General features: G+C 40.4%; 1 protein-coding gene across 1 annotated transcript in view; it reads right to left on the bottom strand.

The window, feature by feature from the left end:
• The window catches only part of BEND4 (BEN domain containing 4), a 30,780-nt gene continuing 19,584 nt past the window's right edge, over nucleotides 1-11,196 (bottom strand). Inside the window, exons 3-5 of the mRNA XM_032186345.1 lie at nucleotides 10,729-10,820; nucleotides 6,813-7,053; nucleotides 1-3,665 (exon numbers count right to left, since the gene is read on the bottom strand). Coding sequence (XP_032042236.1) covers nucleotides 3,448-3,665; nucleotides 6,813-7,053; nucleotides 10,729-10,820 — 551 coding nt within the window. The 3' untranslated portion in view covers nucleotides 1-3,447. The remainder of the gene's footprint in view (nucleotides 3,666-6,812; nucleotides 7,054-10,728; nucleotides 10,821-11,196) is intronic.

Raw genomic sequence — 11,196 nt, 5'->3', positions numbered from 1 at the left:
GTATGTAGTAATAAAACCAATATTCAAATTAGGATTAACACCTGAAATAGTAAACTGTAGGTAACAAATGTCTTTATAATTAAAAAATATTGACTGTTTAAAAAATTCTCTAAGATTTTTATATTTTTTAAAAGAAATGTGTGTTGCCACATAGAAAACAATTCACACATCCTATAGAAATTGTCACAAAAACCTTACTAGTCTATATTACACTATGCACTTTTTTGTACAATATCTGGTAAAGGTCTATCCCTAACCTGTACTTACTCTACACAGTACAATCATCATTAGAAAGTATTCATAGAATTAACTACACCATAACAATAAAAATATCGGGATTAATGGTTTTTTAATCACAGTTTCTCCACAAATATTTGTCATAGAAAATATAGCGAAGGCATGTTGGCACAGATGGGCGTGCGGTACTGCTACACAAAGTTTGAGAGAAGGCAGATACATAAATGACAGTAAGATTAAAGAGTATGGAAGGATAAGACAAGGATCTATCCTCCTGGGACTTGCTGGAGTGACATGACAGATAGCAGCTTCCTTCTGCTGCCAGCCTGCCGCCTGCATCCAGCTCGGAGAAGGGATGTGCTGACTTACAAAGCACAGTGCTTAAATATGGATATCTCGCTGTGCGAGGGCTTACAGGCTATCTATTATTTCGGGTCCCATAGCGTTATACCTAACATCTTGTGGATACATAGATGCTTCGATCTGCATGGATTCATAATGCCTCGTGAATAAGCTAATTGGAACAAGTAGTTGTGAAAGGGTTTGTAAACGAAAGGGGTGGGTGAGGAGTCAAGTGGCCATGATGGCAGTTAAAAACAAGAGAGATGCTGCCGTGGTCTATTATTGTTAAAAAAAACAAGCATGAACAAAAAAAGAGATGAGCTCCTGTCTTCTGATGCCTGTCTGTGACTACTATTCATGTCACCAGTGATTGCACAGAAGCAGCTGAGGGCAAAATTTTGTTCATAAAGAACGGTCCAAACCTGCCAAGCCATTTCTAGTGCTAAAGTGGCTTTCAGGATGAAACTATACATTTGGTTATTTTGCACAATATGAGAGCACAGGATTGTGAGCGGTACCAGGACGCTGGTTACACTTCTTACACCAAAAATAAAGCTAGACTTACAAGTTATTTGCAAAATCTTTAGGTTATTAAGTGAGAGAGGTCTGTCCAGTCCAGTAACTCTGTTCTGCAACTATTAAAAATGAAGCATCTGTGTTTTTAATCTCATATGCTTAACCATTTGAAAGGAACCATCACAATGTTTACAAAAATACAGCATGATACATATCGCTGTGGACAAATTTACAGCATAATGTTGACTCGCACGCTCTGACATGTTTTACCAAGTAGTTCTGGCAAGTGTCACCACATTAAACATATACCAGCAAGACTTACACCATCTGAGCAATGTAACATCTTCTATTATAGTTCTCTTAAAAAAAAAAAAAAGTGTTAAGTTCAACACGGAAAAGCTACTAAAGGATAGCTGTACTGTGACATTTTTATACACCGAGTATCTTCCCCCTTGGCCACCGCACACCACTGACTGGTCAAAGAGAGTCGCCTCCTGCCTGCACGAGGGATGCTGCCCCAAACCCCTTGGCCCGGGAAGGAGCAGTGTGACCAAACTGCTTGTTCTCTGATAAATTGGTTTGTCTGGGTCAGATAAGTGCCTTTCGACCCCCTTTTAAAAATTAGCAAAATGAAAAGGAGCTGAGAGGTACTGGGCATTTAAGGGCCTAAAGCATATCCTGACTGAGCGTGGCTCTGTCTACTGTGGTTGGAGTTGCGTGCCGTTCATGGCATCAGGCAAAGGGGAGGCAGACAGCAGGGAGAAATGATGGTGTGGGTAAGCTGGCATTTGAGAGGCTGCCCCAGTCCTTCATCCATGGTCAGGCACGGGCTGGGTGCTTCCCCCCCTGCCCAGTGTGCAGGGAGGAGGTCGGGAAGGAGAGGAGGATGGCGGAAGGAGCAATTAGTAGCTTCTCTAACAGTGTGCATGGGGCAGGGAGGAAAGCTGGGGAGCATGAGATACACGTTCAGCAGAATCAACACTGATGAGGTAGCACTAAAGGTGATCGCAAGCGGAGTGGATTTTCTTTCCCAAAACCAGTGCCCTGTCCCTGCCGGCCGGGGAGCGTTGCCTCAAGGAGAGCTGGGCCAGGTGGTTGTGGCGAACACCAGCACCAGCCTGAGCAACTGGCCAGGGCACGGAGATCGAAACACCCTGACGCTGAAAGGAAAGGGTATTGTTTCTTTGGCATTACGTGTTTCTGGAGTGCGTCAATTTGGAGGGACAAGGGACTCCCAAGCCTTTGAAAGTAAACGTTTTTAATGGATGGACTATTTTTCTGTTGAGCTGGCATCTGCTTCCCATGTTGCACTCTGCTGTAAATTGGCTTCTGCTCTAACACACGTCCTTTTTTACAGCTTAGTCTGGATCCCAGGTTTACTTTTCTTACAACAAAATGCTAAATTAGGCTTTTCTAACTCAACCCCTCCCTGAATGCACCACTGAGCATCTGACTATTGAGACCAGCACATTGCCTCATCTATTTCAAGGAATGGATATAAAACACAAATGAAAGCAAAAACAAGAAAAGGCAATTTAAAACCTCTAAAGCTACATAATATGGCTGCAGAATAACAACAGACAAAGCAAAACCTGTCTTCTGAAATGGCGATTTGTTTTTAGCAATCTTTTTTTTAATGAAAACTGTCATGATCAACTCTAATCCCTTAGAAATCTAGATAAATATAGTGTCTATCCGATACACAAAGCAATTTTTATCTATTAGAAGTGCCTGTTATTGTTCTGGGTCTTTGAAGGATTCTGTTGCTGATGAGTGCTGATGTTTTATCCAGGAAGCTTAATTTCCTGGCATAGCTGGCTAAAGGAAGTCCCTGAATTTTCCATCTCGTGTGGTATTTTAAGGTAGCATTTATAATTATACTGCTTGCTGTTAAGAAATGAGCATTTTTTGGTTTTGGTCACATGCACGCGGGCTCATTCTTACATCTCCTACTCAGGAAAAACAAATAGTACCTGGTTGTTCTGTCTGAGGGTCCAGACCTGGGCTTGTTACCAATGGGCAGACAAGATGGTAGCTGTTGTTTCTTTTGAAATTTGTACAATTTTTAAATTATCTTTCCTCTAGAACTAAATGGAATGAACTGCAGCTTCCCCTTGGGGGTACTATGAAGGGTTTGCAAATAATAGGCACTGAGAAGTCCCATAGGGCAGGTCTTGAAATGGATTTCTTTCTGTAAACGGGGACATGGTAGGATGGAGAAGCTGAAATGTATGCAGTATGTGTTCAAACATGCTTTGGACTCTTAAATGACTTCAGGGTAAGTATGCTTAACAAATAGTCTCTTCTAAATTAACTGCTTGCTACTGTTGCATGAGTTTCCTCTCACTGCTGTCAATCGCCAGATCCGTCTTGCATACCTCTATTGAAAACTTCGTCCTGTGATCCTGGATGGTCAGTCCCTTCATAGTATGAGTTCCCATTGTGAAGGAAAGTCCCCACCGCACGCCCTTGCCGAGCGTGTCCTACTGCATCACTGAAGACCTTGTTTATTTGCTCTTCGGATGGCATCCACCAGTCAGGGTTGGAAGTACAATGCATTCTAATGAACTCTGCAGGAAAACAGGCAAGGATACAAAAAACAGCTTGTCTTGGCAGCACCTGGTATTGCCCAGACATCAAAAGCTCATGGGAAAAAAGAAACAGGGGCACCATTGTTCTACTGAAACGGAGGTAAAGCCTTATGGGAAATGCCATGAAAATGCCAGTTGGAGCTATCGTACTTCTGCACAAGTGTGCTTCTCCACATGCAGTGTCTGCTCTTATACCTGAGGGGATCTGCAGAGAAAACCCCTTCTTGCAGAAAGAAAAAGAATTACTTCTGAGTAACACTTATGATTCAGCACCTGCAATACATGCAAAAGTTAAAACGAACTGGGATGTATTTCATTGAAGTCTGTTTTGTATGTGTGTGTGTGTCTTAATGTGGTTAATTTCACGGACTTTCATCATCTCCCTCTGCTGACTGCTTGAACATCTGCAGGTTGCAGCAGCCCATGACCTGCTTGAAAACGTCACTCCTCTGATTTCAGTTCAGTGCTGCTTTCTGTTTGGAGTATCTTTCATTTTAAGTCCTGCTCCTTCCATCTCTTGGAATCTAACACTTACTTTTCAGAGATTAAACCGGGCTTAGAAATGGGTGAGATGAGAGTGCTAGTCTGGGGAGCCATGCAATAGTTTTCAGTGTGTGAGAAAGTGAATCGTACTGCAAGTAATTTGGCCATTTAAGTAGCTGCTGCTACAAACAGCTATTTGTATGTGATGATTAGCTTTTAAAATTTCTGTTCAGATTCTCTGACATGCAATGGCTACACTTGCAGAAGGCACCTTACCAGTTCTGGAGTTGTAACTGCTAGGTGGATCTCCAACAGGTGCATTTGGACGTAGAAACATCCAAAAACAATTTTAAATGTGAGGGTACCTTATTAGATATATTGGATACACAGTATCTTATATGGAAACACAGCTTCTTATTTGTTCTGTAACATTAGTTATTCCCTCATGCTGTATTGTGTCTCCCAGGATATTTTTAAATTCCATTTTCTCCTGTTGACAAGCCAACGGCACAGTAAGTGGCACAAGGTAACTTCATTACTGTTACATCATCTTGAGACCAGGGAAAGCTGTGCTTTTACATGAGTTACTGTGCCTGCAAGGTATCTCATCTGTTGGACAATTAGGATGTGATTTTTGCATAGCTCTTCCAGCAGTGTGCTTGCAAAAGTGATAGCTATCTTGGTTTTAAATTCATTTCCCTTAAAATCCACATAGGCAACAGTAATTCCTAGTTACGTTCACAAGAGGCTTCAGACTGGCATTTTTCTCAAAGAAATGGTCACAATGTGAAGGAGTAATCTGATAATTTACCTACGCCAGGCTGTTTTAAAGCTGGTTCCAGACATTGGTCAATTGTAGGAATACACTGAAAGTGCTTATAGATGTTTAATCTGCTCTGAGAAAGCAGCAGTTTGTTTGTCCTGCTGTGGCATGAAGGCATCACTGGACATGCTGGGAATTAATTGCATTACCTGGGCTTGCAAATGGGTAGGCGTCAGTGGCTAACTCTTGGCCCTGTAGAAAGTTGTCATCTTCCCAGTGTTCCCACCCGCACACAAGCGTCCAAAAGGACAGCTGTCTCTGTGGCTTTCTTAACTATACTGAGTGTTTTGGCTTCCTGTTAAAGCTTCTGAAAATTAAGGCAATTGTCCTTTCTCTTTCTCTAACGAATACTTCACACCTTCAGTCTGCCTAGTGCCCCCAAAAGGCAAGTAGTTATATGCATATGCTCATCTATGGGTGGAATAACTGTTAGTCTTAGTAGGACAAATGGGTATGAAAGAGGAAGAAAAGGGTATTAACTCTCTGTTTGTGCCCAAATCATTAGATGAAAAGGCCATTTAGTAAATAGTAGTCATCCCTTCGGCCTTCCATTTCCAGGAGACCTTCTGAGACTCTGAATGTGGCTCCAGACCTTTGTGCAGCTTGCTGTGCAAGGGACTTGCCCTTCTCTTGGGCTCTGATGGAGGATAAGGTCTGGCAGAGTATTCTACAATAGTTGTAGTATAAGAAGAGCACCTTTGCCTAATTTGTCTGTATGTAAAAACTGAGTTCATTACCTGGTTACATCAATGTGCTACAATTAAATGTATGATCTGCTTGGCCTTGTTGAATTTTTTTCTAACCCAAATGGGAAGAGGCTCCATCTTACGTATAACCACTTTGGATTCCTGTTAAATGACTAAGAATATTATTGCTGGCTGCTGAAAATTTAGCAATTTACACTGCATTGATTAGGAAAACAGTCTTGTAGTAAGTCCAATCTAAATTTTATGTATGTGCTCATAGAGCACTATAAATTAACTGCAGAAATGATAAACAGCTGCATTTATGAAATGCAGACACTGATACTACAAAAATGTTTCAACTGGGCTTTAAAAAGTCCTATTTTTGTATGTTTCATTATAAAGTAACAGGTCTTAAAAATGTAGAAAACCGAAGTATGAACTGCCACTGCAGCAATTTCTTCCCAACGTAGGTCCCTTCTCTGTATTGTCCAACATCCTCTCTCTTTGACATTGTGAAATACTTGCAAAACTCCCCTCCTGTTGAGGCCAAACATAAGGGAAAGTGATTCCCTAACTTTTGCAGTTGATGTTGCATCAGCATTCCAAAGAAGAAGTTAAATCCTTGACACTGCATTTCTGTACACTTTGTATCTAACTAACCTGTAGATGTTCTTGACCCTATAAAAAGTTCAAGCCTACTCGGAATCTTGGTAAGGTTTTGACTTCAATAATGTACTGCACTAACTACATGTTTGGCTAAAAAATATTCTTTTTGTTAATTTTGCTGTATATCAGTGTCAAAGAATGCCCTGTTGTTTTACTATAAAATAAGGCAACCAGGATTGTCTGATTTTCCTTTCAAGTACCTTGGTGTCATGCAGCTTGTATTTGTCGCCTCTCCTTAAATAAGCAGCCCTGTTTTTTTCCCATTCAAATATCTATATACATATACATAATACATACATATATGAATGTATGTATTAAAAAAAATGGGGAGGGTTTCTGGCTGCTTGCCACCTGTCTCTGAAACCCCGTCTAGGTCTGCAACTGTCAGCCAAACGCTTCTACTGAGCCAGAGCCAATGTGGTGAAATGAGATCACATATGGTGGACACTGAGCGAAAGGATGCAGTACCTCTGAGACATGTTACTTTTACGGGATCCAGAGGACGTCTTTCAGGACCTGTCTCTCCTGACTGCACTGACCTTTTCCTTTTCCCAAGGCCGCATGAGTACTTAAGCTCATCGGTTGTGAAAACAAATCTGATGAGATATCGAAGGAGTCGCCGTCCGTCTTTCTTGGAAGAGTTTACAGCCTCATCCCACTGTTTACTAGTGATGTAGACAGGATAGTTGTTCAGCAACTGCTTACTCCCCTGGAAAAATGAAATATTTTCACTGCTTATTTTACAAGGCAAACAGGTAAAGACGTCATTTGCAATAAATAAATATGCATTTTAACTAGCTGAGATGCTGACAGTGAAACACACACCATGGTGAACAAAAATTGCCTTTTCTAAGTACTTTTAAAATTAGATTTCCATTTTCTACAACTACAACTTGGCGAGGTGCAAGGCACACATTTTGAGAGATGGCCATTGATAATCTGCGCTTTAACAAGTAGGTTAAAAAGTGTTAAGAACTAGTGACTGGATATGCTATTCAAATATAACCTTTCTTCTTAATATGTTAAAATGTATAAAAAGGGTCTTTGAAGAGCATGATCAAATGGATCACTTCATACCACCTGACAGCTTACTTCAGAGGTGGCTCTATTTTTATAATAAATTTATTACTTCTGTAGTGCACACCTGATATCTGACAGCAGTTATGTTACTGTGAAAAGTATAAAGAAAATAAATAAAGCAACTATGAAAACTAAAAGCTTCATTACTATTAATGAATGCCATATTAACTCAAATTACAGCTTTATGGAAATGCCACCATGTCAGCTGGAAAGAAATTTTGCTTTTAACCTTTGTAATTTGTGTGCTTCAATATTCCAACGTCAAATGAATGCTGCAGGACTAATTATGGGAATTCCTGTAATCCACACACATTTATAAGCCCTCTCATTCAGTTGTACCTAAACTGTATTACTTGAATTCTTGCTGCCTATAAAATAGTTCAGGATTAGTTGATTAATAGAAGATGATATTGTTAATACCATCTTCTATTGAAAACACTGTTAATTTGCTTGTTAACAAGTAAATAAAGCATACAAATAACCCAAACCACACACTCCTAGACACTCATCCACTTGTACAGCTACACCTGTTTATCAAAGCATGCAGATCTGGAGGCCCAATTAGTGCAAGCTTCATATAGCACTCAGCTTAGGTAGGGGTTCACAAGAAATGAGAAAAACCTGTGTCTGGGGTTCAACACAGGCAATCACCTGCTTGCTGCGCTTGTGGCCAACTGTTGCAAAGTTATCCTCCTTGCTTTTGCATCTCTGATATCTGAAAACTATTTTAAGGACTTCCCTTGCCTCCTTTCATATGTTTATAAAAGTGTGCTGGGAGGCAGCTTAGGAGCATCTTTGAAGGTATTTTCTTTTATTTTCTTTTGCAAATTTGATGAATATGCAGAAGGTTGAATTTTGTGAAGACTGTGATGAGGGGGAGTCTGTTTGTATGAATCGGGACATTGGCATCTCCCAACATAGGGGAGCACTGCAGGGAGCTCAGCCTACATGATGGGGCGCTGCTTGTTCACCTTGGTGTAAACCCAAAGGGCTTGGTGCAAACTGCTGCAAAGTCACCTACAAGCAAACCCAAAACTCAACAATGGAAGCCACAACATAAAGGGGGAGAAGGGCTTTGTTCTGATGGCCAACGATCTCAACCAAGTGGGAGCTGACACTAATATTTCCTTGCCTTTTTCCATCAGAGATGCAATGCACAGGACCACCTGATCCCCATGTTGATATATATATATATGCATGTTTAGCAGCTTGCTCAACATCCCTTTTATATGAATCTAACTATTTTCCCCAAGAACCTTTCTTACTGGTACTGGTGGGAAGTACGAGCTGCAGCTAACTGTGGGTATTGCCTTGCTGTTGAGCCTGAGAGGCAGAAGCAGCGCAACGCAAGTCATTGCACAGTGCAGGGCTCCAGGCTTGCTCACGTGTCTTAGGGTTGGATGCTCATCTGTGGCTTTGCTAAGCAGCACGTTATCCTAAAAGCTACCGTTTAAATGCATTGCACTGATGGAAATATGGTCTTCCAAGCCTAGCGCAGCAAGGCCTGACATCTAAATTTCATGAGAGCTCACATTACTATTAACTATGGAGAAGGTAATAAATTTTGCCTAATTTCCTCAGCCCAAATTTTATTACACTTCTCTCTTATTCCCACTGAAAGTTAGGATATTTTTCTTCATTCTTCTCTAAAGGCTTGATATAGTGTTATGATACTCTGTTAAACAATTACTGCGCTCCTGCTATGGATACACTTTCATTACTTTGTGCGAAAGTAAAGCACTTCTGGGCAAAAGATCCTTGGTAAATATATGATGCAGTTTGGTGCGTCCAGCAGTCATTACACTAGAACAAACAGAAAACCTTCCAGAAATGAAATAAGCAGATCCTGGAGGAAGAGCCACAGTAAAAATGCGTTCATGCTTGTATTTGTACATGATTAAATTTATGAATAAAAGATTAGCATCTATGTGTTTAATTGAATAAAAAATTCTGTCACATCATGACAAGCTATTCCATGTGGGGCATTACAAAGTAGCCTTACTTTTACAGTGCTGGAAAATTTCAGTTAAGCAGAAGAGCATTAAAAAAGGAACATGAAATATTGGAATATATTTGAGTGATAACAGCTAATGATATATAACCATTATATACATCAATTTGCATGGGGTAAAAACTGAATGGAGAAGCAAACCAATGCAAAGCCTGAACTGCTACAAAGCATCTTCAACAAAATGATGGAATATTGGACTATGTGAGGCTTGCACGACATATAATTTATATGAGGAGCAATAGGAGGTCAGACTAGACTTTTGTCTTCCCTCCTATGGTTTTGTTAGCGTGAATATTGGGTACTGACAAGTACAGACTGTATATATGATAGCATGCATAATGAGATCCTGAAATATAGATGGTCTCAACTAGAAAAGTCTCAACAAAACCACTTCATCTGAGGCATTTTTACATGCCTAGATAGAAACATATTGGAGGAAAATTAACATGAGTTACATTAGAGCTGATACCTACATCTATACGTCTATTTTCTAGAGGAGAGGACTTGAATTTTCTTCTTTTTTTTCACTGAAGCACTTTCAAAAGGAACATAATTGCAAAATTCCTAATATCCACATTAAGCACAAACTAGCCAACACACAACATGTTGCTTGGGATACTTTCTGAAAAGAAATGGGTGCTCCAAAGACTTTCTGAAGTCTTATAATGGTTGTGGTGGCAAAACAAAGGAAGTAAGGTGTATTTCAGAGCTCAGGGATGCATTTGACAACAGGAGGCTTTGTGGGAAGGTGTAGGAAGCCCCACTTTTTTTTCTTTACAAAACATTTCTCCCCTCCCTGTGCTGTCCAAGCCCAGCCTTCAACCTCATGCTCTCCAGTTCCTCCCTCTCCCACGTCTGGCAGTGCCTTGGCCCCACAGGATGAATGCCCCGTGTGCAGCCACCCTACACCTTCCTACTCTCTGGGCAAAGGGGAGACTACAATGGGCTCCATGCTTCCAGCTACATTTTTCACCAACCCAGCCCTAGCCTGAAGTCCACCTATGACCCATCAGTGATGCTCCAGAGGCAAGGGGAGAGAAAAATTATCCGTGCAAGTGCAGTGGATGCAAATGAAGGGAGTTATGCACTGCTCACTAAGTCATCCTATATTACACTAGTGATGACGCTTTTCCGTTTTGGGGATTACTGTAGCTAAGAATGACAGTTTAATAAAAGATTTTACATATTTTACTACTACATGTATTCTTCCAGCACCTCCTGATTTATCTGCCTACAAGTTTTCAATGAATTTTCAAACACAAGGATATGTAGCTTGTCTTTGCTGCATACTACCTCAGTCGGATGGTCTGCTGGCTGCGGTACCAGAAGTTGGTTGTGATGCTGAAGTACAGTCTTCAGATAATCTAAAACAGTCTGGCAGGGCACTGCATGAAACAAATTGCAATTACTGTATATTAGCTAGCTAGCACAAAATAGAACAACAATATTAAATCAAGCAGTGTTCTTCAGGATCTGTGTACTTCTGTGAGATTTATTTCAAATAGGAAATATACCTCATTTTGATTTGTGCTGTCATTTCATTCAATAAATACACAACAGATGCCACATTTCCTACGTTGAGATTTCTGACATTGCTTTTATTTTCTGCCCACTAGTTTTCAAAGGCTTTCTCTGGTTTGAAATTATAATTATTACAAATATAAATTAGGTCAGCGGTAATGATAATAACAAAAATCTGTAAATACTGTAAACAGGCCAAACCATACAAGGGAGAAAACATTCCTTGGACCTAAATCATGC

The sequence above is a fragment of the Aythya fuligula genome, chromosome 4 (assembly GCF_009819795.1).
Source record: "Aythya fuligula isolate bAytFul2 chromosome 4, bAytFul2.pri, whole genome shotgun sequence".
In the NCBI taxonomy this organism is placed as follows: Eukaryota; Metazoa; Chordata; class Aves; order Anseriformes; family Anatidae; genus Aythya; species Aythya fuligula.
Note: the sequence above shows the minus strand (reverse complement) of the source record. Positions and strands in the feature narration are given on the sequence as shown.